The sequence below is a fragment of the Artemia franciscana genome, chromosome 11 (genome assembly GCF_032884065.1).
Source record: "Artemia franciscana chromosome 11, ASM3288406v1, whole genome shotgun sequence".
NCBI classification, from domain to species: Eukaryota; Metazoa; Arthropoda; class Branchiopoda; order Anostraca; family Artemiidae; genus Artemia; species Artemia franciscana.
The window spans coordinates 14,685,152-14,711,971 of NC_088873.1; the positions used below are offsets into that span (position 1 = coordinate 14,685,152).

At 37.4% G+C, this 26,820-nt stretch overlaps 1 protein-coding gene across 1 annotated transcript in view; it reads right to left on the minus strand.

Moving 5' to 3' along the window:
- Positions 1 to 26,820, minus strand: part of LOC136032863 (cullin-associated NEDD8-dissociated protein 1-like) — a 153,752-nt gene that overhangs the window by 3,856 nt on the left and 123,076 nt on the right. Inside the window, exons 21-23 of the mRNA XM_065713276.1 lie at positions 16,594 to 16,740; positions 11,652 to 11,748; positions 2,062 to 2,208 (exon numbers count right to left, since the gene is read on the minus strand). Coding sequence (XP_065569348.1) covers positions 2,062 to 2,208; positions 11,652 to 11,748; positions 16,594 to 16,740 — 391 coding nt within the window. The remainder of the gene's footprint in view (positions 1 to 2,061; positions 2,209 to 11,651; positions 11,749 to 16,593; positions 16,741 to 26,820) is intronic.

A 26,820-nucleotide genomic window follows, 5' to 3' on the forward strand; every position in this document is an offset into this window, starting at 1 on the left:
AAACCAGACATATGAGAGAATAGCAGCAACAGATTCAATACAAGAACTCGTAGATGCTCAAGAGCCAAGTGATGATATTGATCTCTTTTACCAGTCTTGTCGAAACTATTGTATAGTCCTAATCAAGCGGATTCAATCAAGCTTGAAGACAAAATTTATGACATTTTGGCATTGGTTGAACCAAGGAATGCAGGAAATTTGAAGCCAAAATCTCTAAGGCCACTATTTGCGAGATTTCCTGTTCTAACAGAAAAGTGTTGCGTCTAAAAAACGGACGTAAAGTGGAGATCTCAGGCAATGACCGATGTCACTGAGCTTCATTTTGGGGATGTCTACTGGATGAAGATACTTAGTCTGAAGACTTGTCCTTATTCTTCCAATCAAGTTTTATCCCGATGTCTCCACTCTAAGCGTTTTCCAAGATTTCCAGTTTCCAAGATTTCTGTTTCCTCTCTCCAACCCCTTATGTCCCGGATCCGATTCGAATTGAGATTGGAGCATCTGAGACAAGATCCGATCATCCATTCGTAAGATAAAGATGCCTCAATTTTCATGTTTTCCACGATTTCCGGTTTCCCCCTCCAACTCCCCCCAATGTCACCAGATATGGTCGGGACTTAAAATAAAAGCTCTGAACCATAACATCCTTCTAAATTTCAAATGTCATTAAGATGTGATCATTCGTTCGTAAGTTACAATTACCTCATTTTTCAAATTTTTCCGAATTACTCCTCCCCCCAACTATCAAAACATTCCACAGCTCGTTTTAAAAACACTTCCTTCTTTATTCCGACAGCCATTGATCATGATATATATTTCAACACAGCATTTAGCATTATAGTCTCTCCCATGCTTAAAACCGATTTTTCACTTTTACATTACTGTAATTCAATATTTACTCAGTGAATGCCAGAATGCCAGTGGGTATAGGATGTACCCCAATAAACAAGGGAAGCGTCAGTCCCCGTTCACCTTATCCCTGCAGTTTAAGGGAGGTTCTCTCGGCAAGTACAAAGGCGGTTGCGACGGGGCAACTGCCCCTCTCCTGCCTGCAAGTTAGGATTACGTTAATGTCTTATTAAACCGCTTTACGTCTACACTCTTTGAATGCTCAAAATTAATAGTATTTCTTAATCTCTTACTGTGCTCAGTTTCACTAGCTTCGCAATCCAATTAGATTCAGAGTTAAATCCAGTTTATGCCCTCACAGTTCAAAGACCAATTCAGTACTGTTGATTGTCTTTTTGATTGTCTTTGACTGTCATTCATTTTGAAAGCCAAACCCTATAAATCAATTTTTAATTCCAGTAGCTGAATGATCAAAAACTAAAGATGGTCAATCAGAAATACCTCGGCATTGTAAGACTCGGCAACTAAAACATTGCTTTGACGCCATATGTGCCATCAGTGGCTCTGGAGAATATTTATACATTTGTCCTTTATATATACAACCATATTTAGCCAGGCCTATGTTCTACAAATTACCAACGGATTTACCTCAGCATAGAGCTGCCGTAGCCGAGTGAGCCGTCCTAGTCGTGGTTAGCGCACTAGACTTGACAGGGGTTCGAGTTCCTGTGTCGCTAATGTTTTGGTTTGGAAAGGAGGATAAAGATTCCTTAAGTGTTAAAGTTGAATCATTTTACGCATGAAAAACCATCCCTTTTGGCAATTAAAAGGGGGCAAGATTAAAAGAATGGCATGACCAAACGGGATGAAAAGAGGTAAAAACAAAATATTTCAAGGAAGTAACAATTTCATTGAAAGGAGTTAAGAGTGAGGCTCTGAACACAGTGGGATAAAGAGGAGTGAGGACAGATTTGCTTACCTTAGGCGGCTTGTGGTGGCAGTCAATGGTAAGTAGTAGTCTTAGTATTCTGCTTTACAGGAACATTTGACTGATATATCTTCGAGGCAGTCATCTTTGGGATGTTGGTTTTCATTGGCTCCACTATCATAAACTAAAGATCCTTCCTTTATATTAAATACCACAATTAGTTACCAATTAAAAAGACAAGACGAAAGAAAACCGCCAGAATAAAATTTGTTTAAAAATATTACCTGCATCTGGAACTGATTGCAAAGCGGAAACCGCCCTCAGTGCCGATCTTTTCAAGTCATCCTGCTTCTCATACTCCTGTTTCACAGCATTTGCTTTTACCCTTTGGCTAAGCGTAGAACGAAGTGGCTCTACTAGCTGTTCTAGTCCTAGAAAAAAAGGTAATGACTGACAGAAATCTTTCTTCCCATAAACGTAGAATGAAACCATAGATAATTTACTCAAGAACTTTCCTTGCAAACAATAAGCATTGAGTTTTGATCAGGCAGGGATTCTTTTGGCTGGATGAAAGCAATAAAAAAAATATTATTCCGAAGGTTCAAAACGAATTAAAGAAAAAAAATTGCATAAATATGTTGCTATATTAAATCAAAGCCATTCAGAAGGCGGTGGAAAATGTCCAAAATTTGTTTAATTACCTTATGATTCGAAATTACCTAATCATGAGAAATTGATATTAGAAATTACTTTATGATTCAAAAATGTATGTAGTAGTAGTAGTAGTAGACAGGTTTAATAGCAAAAACTTGACAGCTATCGCTGATTTGTGTTTCTTTACAACATATACAAAATCAAACTACACTTGTAAATATAAATCAAACTATAAATATTAACTCTTATTATACATTTTGACAAAAACCGGGACGAAAGAATTACCATTTTGGTTTGTTCTTGCTTTAACGGGAACTAACTTATCTTGCTTTCTCGTTCTTGATGGTAGAGGTTGATCAGGTAGAATGTCACGGTGCTGAGATTTAGAAAGCAAGTACTTTCCGAAGCTCATTATCAGAGTTTAGTACCGGTTTTGGAGTGACGGCAGTCCTAGCACTTCCAGAGCCTTTTCGTAGGAGATGTCACGGCGGCCCAAGATGATCGATACCGCTCGCTTCTGAACCGATTCAAGCTCCTGACAAAGATTCTAAGTGCTGAGTGCTGAGTGCTGAGGGCACCCAAACAGGGCACGCATATTCCAGAATGGGGCGGACATACGCTATGTATGCATACTTAATACTCTCTGTGTTTGCACTGAACCTACGCATACCGTTTAAAGTCTGTAGACTAGCGTTTGCAATTTTTACCACGTTTTCAATATGTGCGGCAAAGCTAAAGTCATTGGAAAAAGTAACTCCAAGGACTTGATACTGTTTGTTAGAAGGAATGGAACATTTGGCTCCATAACATCACTTTTTAGCGGGTTAAAGCGCATTATCTTCGACTTGTTCGAAGATAGTGCTTAATCTCAATTAATCTCAAGATTTAGCTCCGCGCACTCTTTTGGGAAAACACTGAAAAAATTTGAACTGAATTGTGGCATCACAACTCTGTTTTGTACTAAATATTTCAGGATAAATGACAGGTCATCCACGAACTCGTAGCGGTCGTCATAGTCAGTTATGAGGAAGTTAATTACAGACAAAAATACAATAGCTGCAAGCTTAGTGCCCTGAGGGGCTCCACAGGTGGATGAGGACCATTCGGAATTAGTATCACCTCCGTAGAGAGCAAACACACGATGCATCCTCTGACTGAGAAAGTCTAACACGAGCGTAAGAGTTTTTTTCTTAGCCCCCATTAGCTTGAGATTAAGGGCCGCCACAATGTGATTGATTAAATCAAATGCCTTTCGGAAATCTATGGCACCAAGATCTACAAAACTGTGACCTTTTTCGACCCACTTAAGGAGACTATCGTACATCCGCACTAGGTACACTGAGGTATTACAGTCTTTCAGTCCGCCGTATTGTCTCTGGTCGTCAGATCCCTTGATTGAATCAAGTAAGACCCTCATGATAAAGGTCTCGGCCACTTTTGCCAGGCATGATGTTTGCGAAATAGGTCTAAGTTCGTCACAGCTCTTAGGGTTAGTAACCTTTGGAATTATTTTAATGATAAGCTTTCTTCCAAACAGCTGGAAAGATCCCTATACGAAAGCAAAGGTTTATCAGCACTGAGAGTGGTTTTGCAACGAGAGGGGCGTATTCTCGAAGTTTGGGTGGAAGTTCGTCTGGATAAGCTGAACAGTTTACTTTCACCTTCATCAGGGTCTTATAGGTTGTCATCTCATCGAAAACAACTTCACCTTCATCTGCGCAGGAGTCAAGTATTTCAGACTTCTGGGCTTGTGTAGGAGAAGGAAATGAGGCCCAGATGCGGGTGAAATATTGATCGCAATTTTTTCGCATTTTGCAAATCTCCTTCTTGGAAAAGCTTGCACTTTTTTCGGATTAGTTTCTTGATTTGGGTTTATCACTTTCACATCTAGTGAAAGTCTTTTCAGGAAAAAACTCGAGGTATTTGGCATGGAGAACTTCGTTAAACAGTTGCTATTTTTTATCGAGGCTTTCGTCTCCATAGACTTCTGGAAAAGGGTAAGTAGCTATCCATCGACCATAGGTGCAAATTGCTGAATCAGTAAGCGGACGGTACTTGACACGCTTAATTTTAAGTTTGGGTATTGAAGCGGCAGCTGACCAGAGCACAACGTTATGATCAGAACAGTCAAGCGGCCCAAGGGATTCAGGGGTTTGGTAATATGTCTCACAGTTGGTCAGGATTAAATCAAGTATGCTGCCGGATTCAAGTGTTAGAAAATTTACAACCTGCTTGAGAGAAAGGCATGATTCTAGCCAGCTTTTCTTGGTTTGGTTAAAGTCCCCAGCCAGAACAATAATAGGGTTTCCATAAAAAGCACGAAGGTGGTCAACAGTCTTTTGGAGGTATGTGACAAGATCACGGCGGTTTTTAGCACTTTCAGGGTAGTAGATTGAAGCAAAGATGATGCATGAGTAAGCACGCTGCATGGCTGATGGTTTGGACCAAACCCACACAGCCTCATGTTCAGTGCTTTCGAGTTCACGTAGCTCCTTCATTGGGATATCTTCACGTACGTAAAGGGCTACTCCACCGCCTAGTCTCTGGTCACCAAGAGCTTGTCTTGTTCTGAGGTATAGGGCATAACCGGTGAGTTTTCCTGTCACTTCAGTCAGGTTCCAAGTTGGAGCATTTCAGTATGAAATGAGTAAAATCGTATTATTGTTTAGTATTAAGCCTTGCTTTTTAGAAAGAAATTTATCAAAGCAAAGGGTATTACTAAGCCTACATGGATTCTGAGAGCTCTGTATAACAAAACCTTTCATTGGCACGTTTCCCAGTGGAACGCTGTGTAAGCAAAAGTAACCCCTGGAAAGCAATCTTCAAGGTTCTGGATGAGGTTGAACTGGTTCACAAGGTCAACAAAGAGGCCAAAGCTACGATAACACTGTTCTTGCTCTTCAAGTCTGGTAAAAACAAGGAAGTATCTTGGCCTCAACCGAATCACAAAGCATTTTCTTCTAGAGGGCTATATACATCGCAAAAAGCACAGAAATATCCCGCCACTGCATCTTAGCCTATATCTTTTCAACCCTCATATAACCCCAATATGATTGTTTATGAAGGTAAACGATGTCTTCTTCTGTCCTCAAAAAACTCATCTTCCATACCAGAAATAAATCATAGGGGGGCAACGTGAAAAGGGCATCAATAACTGACAAAATTGACAACTCTATTTAAAAAAAGAGCGAAAAACGAAAAAAAAATAATGAGGGCGCCTCACCCCTCATATCCGCCAGTGGTAACTTCGCAATTCTCCCTAATTATAAAAATCACGTAATTTCTTATGGCCGTGATTAAGTGAACTTGAAAACATCGAGCTTCAAAATTGAAGTTAGGTTAGTCTTCTGTCTTTTAATTCTCTAGAGACCGTCGAATGTCAAAACTTCAAATAGTACCAATTATCAGGTCTTGTGAGAGGTTTTGATAGACAGCTTCCTTTGGTGAGATGCTTCAGCCGAGGAATAGTAATATATTTGGCTGGGTCTTGCAAAGCTTGGTTACCGACCAAGGGAGAAGAGAAAATGAGCAAAAGAGCACTAACATTCTCAAATACAAAATGCCCATGTATATAAAACTGGGACGGCATGCACGGAGTGCATTTGAAAATATATTGTATTTTCCACTTTTTTTCCTATGAATAGGCTAATTAAAATACCTCAGTTGATTAATTCGAAACTAAACACCAAGCTTAGTTGAAAGCTTTCTTCGAGGATTCTCAGAAAACCAAAGTTTTCTTACGAATTGAATTGAAAAAAAAATAACTGAAGGTAAGGAGTGACATTAAAACTTAAAACGAACAGAAATTACTTCGTATATGAAAGGGACTGCTTCCTCGTGAACGCCCCGCTCTTTACGCTAACGTTTTTTACTGTTTTAAAAATAGAGTTAAGACAAAGAGTCGGACTTTAGCGTGAAGAGCGGAGCGCTGATGAGGAAGCAGCCCCTTTCATTTTGAAGTAATTTCTGTTCGTTTTATGTTTTAATGTCACTCCTTACTTTAAGTTAAAAAACACTTGTTTTTATTTAATTTAATTTCTGAACGTTTTCGAATCAATGCATGTTTTGATTTATGCTCCCCGCAGATGAATAATTAAAACGAAATTATGCGTTTTTTTTTTTTTTTTTTTTTTTTTGCTAAATGGTTTTCTCATAGTTTTGATCGAATGATCTTGAGGAAAAAAAAGAAGCGCGGATGGAGGTCTAGTTGCCCTTCGATTTTTTGGTTACTTAAAAAGGCAACTAGAACTTTTATTATTTTATGAATGTTTTTATTAGTAAAATTATTAGTAAAAATAAATTTTATTAGTTAAAGATAAACGCAACTTAAAAATTAGCTTACGTAAAGAAATTTCTGTATTCTCATATTTTTATTACATATATGAGGGGGTTCACCCTCTCGTCAGTACCTCACTCTTCACGCTAAAGCTTAAATTTTGTCCCAGTTTCTTAAGAATGACCCCTGAATAACAAAAACCGTAGAATAAATAGTTGAAATTTCTAAAAATACTTTAGCGTAAAGAGCGAGGTATTAGAAGGAAGAGAGCCCCTCATATGCGTAATAATTTCTGTTCCTTTTAACAGAAATTATTCTGGAATATTTACAGAAAAATAATAACAGGAATATTCTGGTCCTTTCAGTTGAAAAACTTGGTCATATTTTTTTTTCATTGTTTTTTTTTAAATAATGCTAGAAAATCCTGCGCTCCCTTCATGGAAATTTTCTTCCCCCATGACAAATTCATCCATGAAAAGTTCCCCCGACATGTCCCCCTCTTCTCAACCCCTGCCCCCAACCAAATGAAAACCCCCCAGAAAACGTCTGTACACTTCCCAATAACCATTGCTATATGTGAGCACTGGTCAGTGTTAGTAACTTGTAGCCCCTCCCACGGGAACTGTGGGGGAGTAGGTCATCCCAAAAGGCATAGTTGTAAGGATTTTCCACTATGCTGAATAAAATGGCTATCTCAGAATTTTGATCCGGTGACTTTGGGGAAATAATTAGCGTGCGACGGGGGCCTAGGTGCCCTCCGATTTTTTTGGTCAATTGAAAAGGGCACTAGAACTTTTCATTTCCGTTAGAATGAACCCTCTCACAATATTCTAGGACCACTGGGTCGATACGATCAACCCTGAAAAAAAACAACAAACAAAACAAACAAATAAACACGCATCCGTGATCTGCCTTCTGAAAAAAAAACACAAAATTCCACATTTTTAAACAGTTCGTGGTAACGAGCTGTAGTAAGGAGCGACCAGGCTCAATAGTAACCAAAACTCTAAAAAAATGGAATTTTGTTACCAATAGTTATATCAAAAGAATGGCATTTTAATGCTGATTTTATATATATAAGTTTCATCAAGATTAGTCTTACCCATCCAAAGTTACGAGCCTGAAAAAATTTGCCTCATTTTAGAAAATAGGGGGAAACACCCCCTAAAAGTCATACGATCTTAACAAAAATCACACGTCAGATTCAGCGTATCAGAGAACCTTGTTGTGGAAGTTTCAAGCCCCAATCTATAAAAACGTGGAATTTCGCATTTTTTGCCAGAAGACAAATCACGGATGCGTGTTTATTTGTTTTTTTTTCCAGGGGTGATCGTATCGACTCAGTAGTCCCATAATGTCGCGAAAGGGCTCATTCTAACGGAAATGATAATTTCTAATACCCTGTTTAAGTGACCAAAAATTGGAGGGCACCTAGGCCCCCTCCCAGGGTCATTTTCCCCCAAATTCACCGGATCAAAATTCTGAGATAGTCATTTTATTCACCACAGTCGAAAAACCCAATAACTATGTCTTTGGGGACGACTTATTCCCCCGCAGTCCCCATGGGAGGGGCTGCAAGTTAAAATCTTTGACCTGTGTGTACATATAGTAATGGTTACTAAGAAGTGTACAGACGTTTTCAGGGGGATTTTTTTGGTTGGGGGGGATATTTGAGGGGGAGGGTTACCGGGGAGGATTTTTCCATGGAAGAACTTCTCATGGGGGAAGAGACTTTCAATGGAGGGGGCGCAGGATTTTCTAGTATTGTTTAAAAAAACAATGAAAAAATAAACATGAAAAGTTTTTTTCTACTGAAAGTAAGAAGCAGCATTAAAACTTAAAACGAACAGAAATTATTACGCATCTGAGGGGTCTACCTCCTCGTAATACCTCGCTCTTTACGCTAAAGCATTTTTAGTAATTTCAACTATTTATTCTACGGCCTTTGTGATTCAGGGGTCATTCTTAAGGAATTGGGACAAAATTTAAGCTTTAATATCAAGAGCGAGGTATCGACGATGGGTGAGCCCCCTCATATACGCAATAAAAACAAACGAATATTGAAGTTCGCTACGTAATTTAATTCGTAAGTTACGTATATTTTTTACTTATGAAAACGTTCGTAAAAAGTTAAAAGTTATAGTTGGCTTTTTAAGTAATCAAAAAATAGGAGGGCAACTAGGTCTCCTCCCTCGCTGCTTTTTTCTCAAAATCTTCCGATTAAAACTGTGAAAAAGCCATTTAGCCCCAAAAAATTATTATGCAAATTTCGTTTTAATTATTTATGTGTGGAGAGCCAAGATCAAACCATGCATTAATTCAAAGACGTCCAGAAATTAAACAAAAAAAAAAGTTTTTTTTAATGAAAGTAAGGAGCGACATTAAAACTTAAAACGAACAGAAATTACTCCGTATATGAAAGGGGCTTTTCCTCCTCAACGCCCCGCTCTTTACGCTAAAGTTTGACTCTTTCTCTTAACTCTACATTTTAAAACAGTAAAAAACCTTAGCGTAAAGAGCGGGGCGTTGAGGAGAAAAAGCCCCTTTCATATACGGAGTAATTTCTGATCGTTTTAAGTTTTGATGTCGCTCCTTACTTTCACTTAAAAAAAACTTTTTTTTTTGTTTAATTGTAGATAGGAGCTTGAAACTACAGTAGGATTCTCTGATACGCTGAATCTGGTGGTGTAAATTTCGTTAAGGTTCTATGATTTTTACGGGTTGTTTCCTCCTCACCTCTGCTTCCAAACTTAAGTCTCTACCCGGCAATCCTTCAATTCGTCGCAATCCAAGTTTCTACCACCAGTCAAGACCCGGTAGGGCAATGGGGAGGAAGCTACGGGGTTCTGCTCCGCCTCAAGGTTTGTCGCTTGACCTAAATCTCTTGACTTGTCTAGTTCTTCACCGTACCGCATTATTAGGTATTTTGGATATTTACATCTACCAAGCTCCAAATACTTTTTACAAAGGCGCTGTCTATATGTGGTAACACTTTTAAGATGTATACCTCGCTTTGATTTAATTTTCCCCGTGATTTCGGCTTTGTGTGCACAACTTTACTGAAGGCTCCTGACTATTTCTCATTTCTAGGTCTCTTCATTGCATTGAAATAATTTATGAAAATCTCGCACTCTATTAACAAGCAGCTGATTATACCAGCCTGTCATTTTGGTCTCTGGGGGGTATTATCGCTGATCTGAAAAGATTCTTTCTGGCAACCGACTTGTAAAAATTTCAGGTAGCTGAAAATATTCTAGGGGACTGTCAGAAAACAGGAAAATAAATCAAAAAATGGTTCCAATCATCTTACAGGTTATTGTCTTCTGCTCATGATAGTACCGATTTTGTTCTAAAAGCAATATCCTTTATCGAGTACACTTGTGAAAAAGACCTAGACATTTTCTAAGATTTCTAAGCAATTAGAGGAAATAGAGCAAAATCCTTTCAAACATTTTGTAGCATCTTCATGAAGCTATGGCCTGATATTAAAAGCGGCATCTTCCGCCAATGAATACTTGAGTACTTTTTAAATATAAATTTTCAATTTAACATGGGATTTTCAAGTTCCATCAGTTCACTTAATCACGGCCTTAAAATCAATAGCTTATGTTCGACTTGTTAATCAATTCCAATTTCCCTCTCGAACTGTAAAATTAACAACGGATTTTCTGTCATTTTTTCGTTGATTTCAGCAATTCAATAATTAATTTCAGTAATATCTATAATATGGGAAAGTTCTTCGGTTTTAAATCAAGTCTTTTCTTGATTTTTTTTTAATGAGCTTCTAAGTTGTCTAACGGGAAGCGATGTTACTAACCTATTGGCGAACGTTACTCCAGCAAGACGACTAAAATGAAGCTAAATAAAATGAATTCTTATTAACTTGAACACTACTGATAATTTTTTCTAGGAAATAGTCTCTTCCATCTGCACGTTGTGAGGGGATTTGAGCCTTAAGAGAGTTGAACGTTTCAAAGACATATCAGGAAATGGATTCGTATTAATGACCGTAAGATTTCAGTCAGAACCGTCCAAATGGGAGGGACAACCAGGTCAGCTGCCCCCAAGACACTGCAACTGGAGGGGGTGGCACCGTGGATGGGAAGTTGCCCACCTTGACAAATTTTTCACTGCGGTTTGCTTATATTTGAGACGGGAAGGGGCACTGTAGTTAAAGTTTCTCGGACACCACCGACCCTAGGAACAGCTCTAATGTCAGGAGTAGGTCAAGTTGTTTACTTGGTTAAAATTCAATTCTTAAACTTCATAAGGATAGATTAAAAATACACAAATACTTCTACTTTGATAAGTAGCGTCAACTTCAAGAAATACTCTTGTTTTTATCTTCTGAATATGAAAGGTCTATGGAACCTTCTACAAGACAGTAGTCTGAAGCACAGATTTTGTCAGCCATTTTGGCTAAAAGCTTGTCTAGGTAAGTAAGGGTGTCTATGTCGTCTATTGATATTCAATCTTCCAGTGATTGCTTGAATGGTATATCTATATTTCTGAGATTATCTAATATTATCATTTTGATTTGGTTAAAGTTGAACGACAAAGATATCCTTTGAAATAATTTTACCCTTGTTCCTTAATAAGTTTCAAGTTGAAATACTGATTTCTTTTGAAGCATCCCCAAAGTCTAAAACAAGTCGTGACAGATTAAATTCAGTAGCCTGAACATCTTAGTGAACAAAAATGTCATGTTTTTTGGAATGGGAGCATCAAGTTAGCTGATAGCAGGATTAGCACTCCATCCAGTAGTCTGCTACTGTGTCTTTTTCACCTTATTTATCACTGTGCAAATACCCCTTAATTTACGAATCTTATCTCGACTGGAGCTTTTTATCAAATCTCAAATAAATTTGTATCAATTTTTGAAATAAAGTTCTATTTCATTTCTTCTTCTTTTTTTACTTAAAAAGGCAGAAAGAAGTAACTTACTTTGTAGAACAGTATTAGGGGCCAGAAGTGTCAATCTGGAAAGCATTAAATATGTCAGCATTTTGATATCATAATGGTCTTTCAATCCACTTTCCACCTGAAATTACAAAAAGCTAATCAAATTTATAATAGACCATTTTGTCTACAAGGGCATTGTGATCAAATTTCCAGTAGTTCTATTTTTTTTTTTTAAGGTTCAAGTCCTGCCTGAAAGAACACAGGATAAGGCTAAAAACATAACTTTCACGAACATCATTATGCCATCAAAAAACTAATTACCATATTGCTCTTTCTTTACGAAAGAAACATGTCTTCACCACACCATATCTTCATTTCTTGCGAAAAAAACAACATATAGCCTGAAAATACAACTTTTACCAATAATATTATCCAATCAAAAATTTAACACTACACTGCTCCTATTTTACAGCTTTTACAGAAGAAGTCTTTTTTAGTTTTATACCATTTTAATTTTTGCTATCATTTTTCACTTCATTTGCAAACATAAAGGTAAGGCGTAAAAACCCAACATTCATGAACACTATTTTGCCATTATACATTAAACACTACATTTCCCCTATTATATGGATCTTAAACAAAATGTTAGTTTACGTTGTCAAGTGTTCCCTTCCTGTACAACAGGCTAATCAAAACATGTTCTATTTACGACGCAAGGAAGATTCACTCTAAAAGAAAATATTAGAAAGTCAAAAAAAAAATCTACAGATGATAGATAAAGATATAAATAGATTTGTTTTAATAAGACGTATAACAGCAGACAAAACCAAGACTGAGGTTTTATAAGTCAAATACCGAAAGTTTGAAATTAAACAAGAGAAAACAAGACACATATAAGCTAGATCAATGGGAAAATGAACATGACTAACTCACAGAAGAGAAAACCCGCAAATTTTGGCTCAAGAATACTTCTATTGTAATAGATGGACGTAGAATAATCACTCATTTTCCGGTTTTCACTTAACAGCTGTCTAGGGCCTTTCGGCAGCCATTACTGGCTTCGGTCATTCTAATCTCGTATGGTCAGTGGCTGGACGGTGACTTAAATTAGCAGCAATAGGCCCTAATTTTTACTTTCTGCTCTCACGGGCATCACGAGAAGGTCACCACAAATTCCTTTTTCAAAGACAATAGAGCTGAAGCATAGATTTTGGCAGCCATTTTGGCTGCCAAAATGCCAAATTTAGCCATTTTGGCTAAAAGTTTGACCTAAGAAAGCTAAGGAAACTTGAAGAAACAACCAAAGCTCTAAATCGGATTTCTTTCTTTCTTTTTACTTTTCAGTGTGTTTAACTGTTCCTTAACACGTCTGGAATGTCATACTGGACACAGCAATAAAAACAACTTGAATACAACATACGGCGTGGAGAAACCTGTATAACGTAATGAGCTTGAGGGTAAGGATGGCCTGAATTAGATTATAGACTAGGTAAACCACTAACCACTAAACCATATAAACCACTAGAAACACTAATGCTAATTTTACTCAATGTGTTATCAGCAAAAATTACAATATTCTTTATAAACAGTTAAATAACAAACTAAGAGGATTATCAAACAGTTTGAGGCAACGAAATGTAAGTAAGGAGCAACTCAGCCTAATTTTAACCGAAACTCTAAAGAGGAATTTTGATAACAATTGATACATCAGAAAAAAGGTATTTTTGTATGGTGATTCCAAGAACATAAAATACATTAAGTGTGTTAACCATCAAAAGGTGCGAGCTTAAGAAAATTTGTCTGACGTTCGAAAAAGGGGAAAAAACCCTAAAAAGTCCATCGATCTTAATGAAAATCGCGCAATCAAATTCAGCAGATCAGCGACCTTTTCTATAGAGGCTTCAAGTTCCAATCTAAAAAAATACGTTTTTTTAGAAGCAAGACCACGGAAGCATGTTTTTTTTTTCAGTGGTGATCGCATCAACCTTGGGGGGGGGGGGTATTTTTTTCAAGGGGGTGACGACTAAAAATAAGGAGCAACGTTAAAACTTAAATCAAACATAAATTATTCCGTGTATCAGGGGTCTACCACCTCCTCAACCCTCACTCTTTAAGCTAAAGTTTTCCTTTGTGTCACAATTATTAAGGTAAAACTGATCAAACATCTGACGTCTTGTCTGACGTTCGAAAAAGGGGAAAAAACCCTAAAAAGTCCATCGATCTTAATGAAAATCGCGCAATCAAATTCAGCAGATCAGCGACCTTTTCTATAGAGGCTTCAAGTTCCAATCGAGAGGCTTTAGGTCGTATACCGATTTTTTTTGGGGGGCGGGGGAGGGGAATCACCAAAAAAATTCTTTGAGGGGGGGGGGGTAAAAAAAAGTCATCATAATTTGCTTATGTTCATTTTTGTTATGTTTTTACGAGTCGAACAAACATTCCAGGGGGAAGAGACCAACCCCTAAACCCCTTGAACTTGGACGAAAAGCAATTCTAAAGACTTTAACACTTAGCGTAAAGAGCAGGGGTTGAGGAAGGGGAAGTCTCCCTCAAATACGCAATAATTTTTGTCTGTTTTTAATTTTAACTCTGCTCTTTACTTTCAGTTTTTTTTATTTAATAGCACAGAGAAAACAAAGATACTAAATGCAAAAAATTTTACGACTCTAAAACTTTCCGTTCCTTTTACTAGCTTACAATTTTTTTCATGGGGTGATAAAACCCTTCATGTCTTTTAAAGGCAGGCAGGGTCGTATACCGATTTTTTTTGGGGGGCGGGGGAGGGGAATCACCAAAAAAATTCTTTGAGGGGGGGGGGGTAAAAAAAAGTCATCATAATTTGCTTATGTTCATTTTTGTTATGTTTTTACGAGTCGAACAAACATTCCAGGGGGAAGAGACCAACCCCTAATCTCCCTTCCCTGGATACGGTCTTCAAGGCAAGGTCATTTGTTTCTCTAAACATCAGAAGCGATTTGATTGGTTAACGAAAATAAGTCGCAGATATGAAACAATAAAATTAAAGCACATTTGTTACAATATAATTAGAGGAAATGCAATCTCAAATCTTTCCTTTGGAAAGATTAGACCTCTAATCTACAAGACGTACATCTCCACTTTTTTATTCCGAGGAACTGGGACCATTGGTCGAAAGAAACTCACGGTTCGAATCAGGTTTACGTTAAAATCAGTCAAATAAAATATAAACAAACAAAATATAGATAAATAAAGTATTATTTCAAACTGGCACGTCGAGAAAAATATTTCAAAAAACTATTTTTTTTTTTCAAGAAGAGGAAAAAAAAGGGGGTAAACCATATCGAAAACATAAGAAAGTGTAGGATAAATTGTGAGAATATCGAGAGTTCAAATTGGAAGCGAGGGGGAACACTGTACATGTGACAATTTCAAATAGTAGGCCTTTAATTCTAGGTTCCTGTTACAGTGATTTTACACATTGTCATCTCTGAAAACTACGGAAAAATCTAATAATAATAATTTGACTAATAATCCTCTCATACACATTATCGTGGTGTTACCTGGTTTGTCTTCAAAAGAATATAACCCGAAGCTAATAATTATTACCGTCAAAAAAAAAAAATACACAAACGCTTTTTGATCTTTTATCAACACAAATTGAATAGACTATTCAATTGAAATTGAATAGGGGAATACTGAATGCATCGATATTCCTGAAGAAAAAGAAATATCAAGATCAAAGAATTGCAACAGAAAATCGAAGTTAGATTATACAAAATCCAATTTAGTTCATCAGTATTAAGGGTCCAACGGGCATAGCATTTTTTCAACCCACTATCAATTGTATGTTAGATTCACTTACAGCATATGAACTATCGCTCATTCCAGGCATTTTTACGCTTATTTATTTAGACTGAATCAAAGAGTTAAACTAGGCAAAACTGGATGTTTGCAATACTGGTTTTACCGGAATACTCGATAGAGAGGTTTGGGTTCATTCAATCTCAGCTAGTATACTCAAGAATGACTTGGTAGAAACAATCATTTTGTACCCTTTAGTACCCTTAAAGTTTAAAAAATGTCCGCCGGTAAACTAATATATAAAATTTGAATGTGAAAGCTCTTACACGCATACACTACTAAACACTAGAAGATAAGGACACGTCTATCCAACCTCTTGGCTAAGGTCATTTGGGAAGTCAAGAAAATTCTACAATAAAAAAAGCATGTTAAAAAATAATTTGTTGTCCTTGTGTACATTGGCACCAATTCACAAAAATACAGGGTGCGGGGGACTCTTTGAGTTTCTTAAACTATAATACAAAAAACAAAGATATTCAAAATCTAGAGGAAAAGGAGGAGGCACTTTTTTTAGTGGATAGATCCAAAAAAAAACTTTTTCCCCAAATTTTTGAAGAAGGGTGACGGCAGCCCTTATTCCCCTCTCAATATGCCCCCCTGTTTGCGTAACTAAGTGCTACAAGCAACGCCACTTATACTGAAGTCGAAAACCCCTTGTGTCCACAAAGATATTACACACATTATCTGCTCATGGACAGAAAAGTTAGTCATGTATACATTAATTTACTGTAGCCGTTTAGATATAATGATTTATGATTGATTTTATCAGTTATCCCTTTGAAATACCCGAATTGTGTGGTAGGAATTACTGTTATTATTTTCGCTATTCTATTGACTTGAACAACCAAAATACCTTAGTGGCCTAAGGTTCTGTAGCCCTTAGTAGCCCTGTAAGCTGGCACGTTTGTGTGAATACAAATATAGTCCATGGGACAGAATATTTGAAACAGAAAATTTATTAACTAGACCAAAACTGACGAAAGACATATTACAGGGTCTTGTTGAAGAAGCAATAAAATCCTGACATTTGGGGGGGAGGTAGTGATTCAATTTTCCGTCCCTCCCTAGCCCTGGCCAATCAATAGCGCATTGCTTTTCTTCTTTTGTTTTAGGACTCATCTTTACAAAAAGGAAAGACACTTACATGGTTTAAGAATTCGTAAATATCCAATTTATCCAAACAATTGTCCAACATTGTGTACATACATTCAAATGCGTATTTCCTCATATCAAGTCCATCATCAACTGTGTGCTTGAACGGACCCATTTCAACTTCTCGGATTAGCTCTTTCTGAAACATAACAATCCAATAATTTTTTTTTTTTTTTTTTTTTTTTTTTTTTTTTTTTTTTTTTGACCAAGTGCTTGCATTTCCACTATTATTAAAGCTTGATTTAATTCGCAACCGCATTTTTTTCACAACCAACGCTCTCAAGTTCTGGAGAGAAATTGATGTACAGCAAGTTGTTGAATGTGAATCTGATGACTATGATGATGAACTGGAAAAAGGCTCCAGTATATAAAAAGAGATCGATGCGAACCAGGATGATCTACCCGATGTCACAGATGAGGAAAGTGCTATTGCCGTGTCTGATATGGATGACCCTGAAAGGTTGTATGAAGAAAGTGCATGGATTGAAACTACATCTGATTCTGGAGGCAGCACTAGAGACATAGTTTTTATTTTATTTTATTCAGCTAGCTCTTGTAACTAATGCTTTTTCAGCAAAGAAAAGGCTCTAGTCTAAGTACAAGACATCCTCAAGAGATTGAGAACCTGTAGTTCGTGGTAACGAACTATAAGTAAGGAGCGAATCGGCTCAATAGTTATCGAAACTCTAAAAACAGAATTTTAACATCAATACATACATCAAAAGAATCAGCTTATTATGCTGATTCCAAATATATAAGATTCATCAACTTCAGTGTTACTCATCAAAAGTTACGAGCCTGAGAAAATTTGCCTGATTTTTTAAGTAGTAGAAAAGCATCTCCTAAAATTAAAGGAATCTTAATGAAAATCACACCATAAGATTCAGCGTACCAGAGAACCCTATTTTAGATATTTCAATCTCCTATCTGCAGAATGTGGAATTTTGCTATTTTTGCCAGAGGACAGGTCACAAGCGCGTATTTACTTGTTTTTTTCCCAGGACTGATTGTTTCAAAATAATGATCCTAGAAGATTGGGAGAGGGTGCATTCGAACGAAAATTCAAAGCTCTAGTTCCCTTATTAAGTGACTAAAAAGATTGGAGGGCAACTGGGTCCTTCCCACACCCATTTTTTCCCCAAAATTATCTGATCAAAACTTTGAGATAACCATTTTGTTAAATATAGTTAAAAGATCAAATAATGATGTCTTTAGGTGTAATATGACCCCCACAGTCCGTGGGGAGAGGTCTGTAAGTTATGAAATTCATCCATTGTTTACTTATAGTATTTATTATTGGGAAATATACAGACATTTTTTTTGTTTCTTTTTTTTGGGGGGGGGGTGTTTGGGGTGAAATTCTATAGCGGCATCTTCCTTGGGGAGGGAAATTTCTGGGGATGAATATTCCAGGGGAAATGTTACACACGGAGGAATTAACAGAATTACTATATGAAATTCTTTTTAATTGTCTGAATTATCCAGGGGCTTTTTTCTGCGTGTTTTGATTTCCGGGAAATAATTTTCACGGAAGGGGGCATTTCTGGAGTGATTGAGAAACCGATTTGACATGAAAGTCTTATTCAAATGAAAGAATGCTAAGGAGAATTTTTTCAGGCTGAATCGTCCGCAAGCAATTTTACATGAAGGGAGATCCTCAGCCAGGATGAAACTGTCTGGAGGGAATTTGACGGGGGGGGGTGGTGAAATTTCTATGGAGGAGTTTTCCGTGTGGGGGAGGGATATATTTCATAGAGGTTGAGCCAGATTTACCGGTATTATTTGAAAAACGAACGGCAATTATTCCATACATGAAGAGTTTCCCCTTCCTCAATACCTAGCAGTTTACGCTAAATTCTACGGTTTGTCCCAACTTTTAAAGAGCGTCAACTAAACATCGGGGGCCGTTTAATAAGAATAGGAAGCTTTTTTGAAAGTGCTAACAGCTTTAGCGTAAAGAGCAGGGATTTGAGGAGGGGGCAACTCTTGATATACGGAATAAATCTGCCAAAATTAATATACATTTTTCTTCATGTACAGTTAGCCAAATTCGAACCTGCATTAGTTGAAAAATGGTCAGAAATCGGCTGTCCTCTTTACGCCAAAGTTTTTATTGTTTTAAAAAGTAGAGTTGTGACAAAGAGTCAAACTTTAGCGTAAAGAGTAAGGCGTTGAGGAGGGGAAATTCCCTTTCCCCTCCTCATATAAAAAAATACGTTGTTAGAAAAACCATTCTATGCAAAAATTGTTTTATGCTAATTCAGCAATGTTAAAAATTAGCTTCATTAAAATTCAATGTTAACCTTAACACAAATACAAATTTCCTTTTTTGGAAAAAAGGCTCGAAACCTATCGAAAATGGCATTGGACCGAAATAAAAAGTACAACATCGAAATCACCATGTTCAGAAACTCCTAAACTGAGGTATACAGTCCGCACCCCAAAACCAAGGAAACTCTTATTTTATCATGGGTAGTGCAAGCAGTCCAATGTAAAAGATCAACTAACTGATGGAACACTCGAAACAAGAATGTTTCTAAGTAACAAGTTCAAAGTCTGAACTTCAGTTTGTTTTCCATTTTATTCAAAGCTGTTGTGTTTTTGTATTTGAAAAAAAAAGTTTGTTCCTTTTAATTTCATACTCTGTTGTTCAACATCTTAAAGGGTAAGAACGAAATCATGCTATGCCCACGTCCTCTAATATCAAAAAGTTCGTGGTAACGAACTGTAGTAAGGAGTGCCCGGCACAATAGTAAACGAAACTCTAAAAAACAGAATTTTGACTACTAATTTTGATAAAAACAGAATTTTGATACTAAAAGATACATCAAAAGAATTGGATTTTTATGCTGGTTTTAAGTATATAAATTTCATCAAATTTAGTCTTTGTCATCAAAAGTTACGAGCCTGAGAAAATTTGCCTTATTTTGGAAGATAGGAGCAAACACCCCCTAAAAGTCATTTAATCTTAACGAAAATCACACCATCGCATTCAATGTATCAGAGAACCCTATTGCAGAAGTTTCAAGATCATATCTACAAAAATGTGGAACTTCGTATTTATTGCCAGAAGACCAATCACGGGTGTGTTTTTTACTGTTTAATAAAGTAAAATTGAGAGAAAGAGTCGAACTTTAGCGAAGAGAGCGGGGCGTTGTAAAGGGAACATCCCCTTTCATACACGGAGTAATTTATATTCGTTTCAAGTTTTAATGTTGCTCCTCACTGTCAGTTAAAAAAAAAACTAGTTTTTTTTTTATTTAATAGGTTTAAGAATCACCTGTACAGTCGGGGTCACATTGTATGCACATGTAGTTGATTAAAAATAAGATGGATCAGGGGATTTGGGATGGTTTCAAGGTGGTTTCTTTATGCAAGCTTGGGAATTACAATACATAACTCGCCCAGTATAAATGACAGGGTGCAACATCTTAAAAAAAGGAAGATAAACGATACAAACAGCTATAAAAACAGCTGTTTTCTGAAAAAAAAAAAAAAAAAAAAAAAAAAAATAGAAAGTAGAAACAGGTCACCCTTTTTTGACGAACCTGATTCTTTTCTGTTTCTGTTGTTCTTTTTTTTTTTTTTTTTTTTCATCTGTTTTTTTTTTTTTCCGTTTCTGTTTTTCTGAAAAACAGAAACACAGCTGATGCTTATTAGTGACACGAAATATTCTGTAACATTTGGGAAGGGGACTCTATACTGTCCCTCGTCTCCCTTATATGCTAGAGCTGTCTATAACTGTTTTGTGGGGGGGATACAGCCTATATTTCATAACAGTACTGGAATTTTGAATATGGTGCGGTCTCTCTAGATATATGACAAATTTGATTTCAATATACCTATATTTTTTTTTTTTTATTTAAACGAATCCTGCGCAGTGAAAATTTTTATACTGATGGAGCGACGTGAAATTGCAGCATCCTTTTTAACCCAAATATGCCAGGATCTTAACAAGCATTTGCAAGTAAACAGAATTTTATATCTTTCCGATATAAAAAAAAAGCACAAATAAAAACTGAGAAGATTTTGGAACGAAAAAAAAACTTTTTTTCTAGCGAAACCTTTCTGAGTCTAACTGAGCTAAATAGTAAAAATTATAAGACCTTGAAAATAGCATCTTCATTGGTGCATCTCATACTGAAGCGAACAAATCACCTATAAATATACATATGTGCCCAGCTCTTTAATGGCCCCTTTCCGCCTACTAATTGACCACTGAAATGAGAATAGATAGGGCAAAACATGTAAGCAAAAGGAAGCCTGACAGATACCTCCTCGACAGACCCGATTTTTTTTATTTTTTTGGCATTTACCATATTATATCTTATATTTTTTATATAATTTGCCTCTTATTTCCTCTAAACAATATTTGTGTCCCCTTAAATTTCAACATTTCCCATGAAATAAATTTGTGTGGTCATATCTGATCAAACACAATCACAAGAGGCCATTGGTCTCTCGTTAAAGATAGAAAAGAATTCGATTTCCTATGTTTTTTATTCTTCATACAATAAGTTTTATCTTTTTTTTATTCAACCCCATTCCAAACGTGAGCCCTCAAAATAGATTCCTAAATACGTGCCTAAGACACAAAACAGTTAAAATACATATTCGATAATAAGAGTATTGGCAAAACTTGCTGAAACAATATGGTTTCAAGAACTGGTTCGATTTAAAAATGGGAAAAATATGATTTTTATCTTCACCTGGTCCATTATCTGAGACTAAAGACCCTCCAGGTTTCGACATTTTTTGTACCCCGTCAAAGCGGGTACATCCACAGCGAGGGGACCCGGGTTCTCTTTTAATAGACAATTTTAAATATTTTCAATGCTCAGACATTTTATTAACACCCCCATCTCATCCCCAAAACAAATACCTGTAGGCTATATATATATTCCTCGAATAAAGGTAATTGATATTCCATATCCTTTTTTTTATACAACTTTTCACTACATAATCAAGTTATTCTAGTATCACCGCCAGTGATTCTAGCAATAAAGGTAACTGATATTTCATAGCTCGAAAAAATTCTCATTTTATGTTTAAGATTTCTCACTACATTATAATAATAATAATTTATTTATAACCCACAAAGTACATTAAACTGTGGAGTAAACACACAAAAAAAGAAAAAACAAGACAAAAAACATAACAACATAAATAACATAGCAGCATAACGACATACAACATAAATAAATTACCTCCAATCAAAAAATGGCCAAAGAGGGTCAAAAACACCGACCATTTGCCGAGTTTTAAAACATATATCTTTAGATAAATGTTTCAGTCGCGAGGGCGCATCAACGATGTCAAATTTAGAGACGACTGTATGATTCCGATACCACCGAGGCAGACGCAGCAAATACTTGCAATACTTAAAATATCCTGAGCGTATTTTCTTTGTATCCTTCTTGCGAAGGAGGAAAGCAAAACCAGAAAGATAAAAAACAGCAGGGGCACAAAAACTAGAATAAAGACGGCATAGTCCATTTCGGTTATACCGACCACGATTTGGTGAAATTTTCGCGTATCCAACCCGCATACTTTTCAGCACGCTGGACGTAATAGCGGAGCAAGTAGACGAAAGTGACGTGGAAAAAGAGAGACCCAACCATTTAATACTTGCTGAACATGGTATAGTTAAAGAACCCAAGCAAAGAGGTGATGCTGGTGGAGGACTCCCAAAACACAAAAACTCACATTTGGAGGCATTAACTGAAAGGCCTACTGTGGATAGTGCGGCTGAAAGCCGGTAGAAGTTGGTAATTAGACTATTTTTTGTCCGGCTAAGAAGCAGAACATCATCAGCATATGCAACGTGACTAATGCCTAAATTATCATTGTAAAAAATTGACGTTTGAAGACACGAAGCTAAAACACATTTAAAAATGCTCGAGGATAACACGGCACCTTGCCTAACGCCTTTTTTAACAGGAATATACTCCCCTACCGTACCATTCCACTTCACCCTAACTGAAGAATTAGCATACCAATACTTAAGCACGGAAACAATAGAAAGGTTAACACCCGAGGCTGCTAGAGAAAACAAAGCATTTGAATGAATTACATTATCAAAAGCACTAGATATGTCAACAGTCAAACAATACAGGGGACTTTTTTGAGCAACAGCTTGTTTCATTAGCCTACCCACAATATGGTGAGCTTGAAAACAGCCCATACCTTTTCTAAAACCAAGCTGGAAGGGTGTAAAATTACACTTGGAGTTAATGGCCGGTAGCAGTACATATTCAAATAGCTTACTAACAAAACAAGACACAGTGATAGGACGATAATTAGAGCAAGCACTGGGGTCCTTACCCCTCTTGACTATGGGAGATATACAACCGGACAAAAAACTATCTGGCACAACGGACTGTGCCAAACACATCTGAAACAATAATTGCAAATGCTTCAGCAGTTCAGGACAATCATAAGCAAAAAACTTGAAGCAAAGACCATCACTATCGAGAGACTCAGACTTATTCACTTGCATAAGAGCTCGGAGTATAACACCAGATTCCACCGACAACACTTGAGATTGGTTGATACGAATTGGGAGGATTGAGTTTACAAGCTTTGTAAAATGATTTTGGAGATTAATATTAAGCGAAAGCAAAATATTTTTATAATGAGAAACGAAGTCACATAGCCGAAGAGACGAATTAATTGGAGGTGAACACTTAACACTGTTTATAATACGATCCCAGGATTTCTTGTCACAAGGACCATCCCAGGCATTCAGTCTCGCTCTACGCAGGGAATATTTGTACTCTCGTTTGGTTTTCTGTTTTATTTGATGTACTGAACCAGAAGAAGGACGATTACAGGCTATCCACATACGGAGCCAGAACTTAGCTTTTTGTTTAGCTATCTTCACTTTAGGATCAACTTTCCAAAAGGGATTGCGAGTACCCGTTCGCACGCACTCGGAGGGTACAGCTGTTTTAGCGGCAGACTTTAGACAGAACACTATTTGTTGATAATACGAGTTGATATCTATCCGCGTTGAAGTTGTAGATACAGATGTTTGCAATAAGTGGAAAGGCACTTTAATAGATGATAATAACTGGGACAATGTCAATACATAAAGTGGAACATTGGTATTTTCCCAATTTAACTTTGAGAACCACTTGGGAGAGTTACGTTGCACAGAGGTCACCATGGAGCAAGATAGTTGGCACGTGATTGGTAAATGATCGTCGTCGATTTTAGAGTCTTCCACATGAACTATTGATGAAAGTAGAGTTGAATCTGACACAATTACATGATCAAGGTTGGAAGTAAGACCACCACGATTGTGAATATAAGTAAATAGAAGATCTTTATCAGCAAGATGGAATCCTCCAGGTAGTGAATCGAGAAAGATTTCAGATCGGTCGGAATTAGATAATAAGTCAGTGTTCATGTCACCGGCGAGAACCCATTTGGTATTTTGTTTTGAAAGGTCGCTAAGTAGTGTTCGTAGGCGATTACATGCTTGTGAAAAACCAGACAATGACTGCACAGTCTTTTTATTACAGGGGAAATAAATGTTTATAAATGCGGTATCACCACATTTTATCGCTAAGATGTTAGCGTCGCTTTGCAATAATATCGGCTGAGTCTTGTGTCTGAAATAGATGGCCAGACCTCCTGATGGTCTTCCACGGGTTTTTTGGGCGGCTCTCAAGAAGGTATAATGGATCCGAGAACGCTTTAGGCTATCAACATTCACTTTAGAGAGAAGGTGCTCCTGTAGAAACACAATATCATTTTCAAGTAGCTCACTTGTCAGTAGATCCTTGTCTTTTGTACCATTAATATTAAGGGAAACAAAGCTAAACGGAGTTTGAGCATTCATTTATTAGCGTTGTTGAGAGCCGATCGGAGAACTTTGCATTTCAGGCTAAAACTTACGTGTTCCATAGTGCAATTTGCACATTTTGGTGAGGCTTCGCAAGGGTTTTCCTTGGAATTCACATGAGGGCCAGAACATCTGGAACACTTGGGATGTGCTGGTGAGCTGGGACAAGCTCCAATCAGGTGATCAGTACTTTGACAGCGAAAGCATCGACGCGGAATGGATTGAAAGGGCTTAGCGCGAAAAATTTCATATCCAATACGGATTCCCGACTCCAGAACCGCATTCAGAGCGGTTTTGTCGACGAACTCGAGGCGAAAAGTACGAGAGTCGCCGATTTGACTAGCACTAATAAGTCCTTCCACTGAGGCCTCCAAATCAGCTCTTGAATAACTATGGGGTATATCCCGGACCACAGCTAAAGGCTTTTTATCAATCACTCTGGCTCCAACGTTAGGGATGGAGCTAGTAACAGCTTCAGCAAGCGAGTCGGCTGAGCGCTTATCGCGTACCATCACAACCCAGCTTTTGCTATGTGGCTTAGATTTTAGACTTATGATTCCGTCGTGACCATCCAACGTTTCGAGCTTCTTCATGCGAAGGATAGGGTCGCTGAGCTCCGGGGGTGGGTTTCTTACAACGACAGCGTAGGATGGTTTTTTCGTATTTTGAGTAGGGGCTACAAGCTTAGACTGTCCCTCTGTAACCTTGGACGCAATATCACGCAGCTGTTCAAGGCAAGAATTCACCTTGGCACTGAGGGTACTGAAGGCATCGACAGGGATCATTGGCACTTCGCTGGGACATTTGATAACAAAGTCCGGAAGCTTTATGTTCTGGGAATCGCACTTTACAAGCGAAGAAATAATGTCCGAAGCACAGTTTAATGCAGCATTGGCTCCTACGCGCTTCGATGGGACTTCATTCGGAAAAAGATTTAAAAAAAGCAATTTACGGGTCTCACCAAGAGAAGAAGACTCGAAGAAATCGGCCAAGTACTCTTTTATCGTATCGGGCGAAACTCCTTTTGCAAGATTTTTCTGTACAAAGCACAGGATAGGATTGTAGAAAAGTTCATTTTCGCACCAATTGCCAATTCCCATTTTCTCTAGATTGAAGGTTCACTTGCGAGAGAAGTAAGGGAAGCGTTGGAGGCTGCCTACCTTGTCCCCGCAATTTAAGGGACAAGCCCCGCAATTTAATCCAGTGAGTCTAGTTTTAGCCCTCTCTTAGGGAAAATATTGTTACATCGAATATTGTTCGGTTTACTTATTGCTATACTTCTTCGCATTCCTGTAACTTTATTTCACCCATAATCTTGTTATTTTTCTGCCTTTTCTTATCACACGTTATATTTTACTATGGATTCAACAATTGCTTACTTTCAACCAAAAGCGTATCCCCCTAAATGCCCCCCCCCCTAAAAAAACCTCGTTTACCCACATCTCAGCAAGCTATGTTCTTAGGTCCCTCCCTAAATCTAGAAACCCATCAATTTTCAATGATTTCCGTTATTTTTCATATAATTAGCCTAATTTTCCTTTTACTTTTTCATTTCCACTTGTCCATAAATTTGCCGACTTATGCCGAAAGTGCAATTAGATAAGAAAAAAATACGTAGCTAAATCACGTTATTTCCATTCAACGTAGAGAACAGGGCAAATCTGCTAATACACACTTTACATGGCAGAACGAGCCCCTAGTACTCTGTTTTTTGTCAGTGGCGTAATTTTGTCAAAATCCTGGGTGTGGGGCAAAGTTAGAGCCGATCTTCCCAAGTCAAGTGAAGATGACAATGAAAAACAAGCCATATAGTGCCATATTAGCAAAGATATACAAAGGAAACTGACCCCTTTCTGTGAATGCTTCAAATTACACATGCTTGTCTTAGTTTCGACAATATTTTGGAAGAAACTAAATTTGAATTGGGGTGGGGCAAAGTGGGGTCTGGAGGGCAAACTGGGTCTAGGGGGTAGTTGCGCCCCCTAGCCAATAGCAAATTACGCCCCTGCTTTTTGTGCTTGACTTTATGATTCCAGTGGATTTGATGTGTCACTTTCTCTGCATAACGTTCAAGCTGCCGATGGTACAAAGACCATTACAAGGAAAATTGAGGCAATCGGACTCGTGGGCTGAAAAAAAAACTGCTTTACAAAATTTCAGACAAATCAAGTTCAATCTATTAATATGGGTTGATACTTCATCTTCTTTAGCCGACTATAATCGGCAAACCGGTTAGTGTGTGGATATAATCCCTGTTGTAAAAAAAAGAATACACTGACACGAAATACTGTGAACAAATACTCAGTAATAAAAAAAATTAATTAAGAGATCTAGGTTAGAGATCTATTACAAAAAAGCTACTGCAATAGA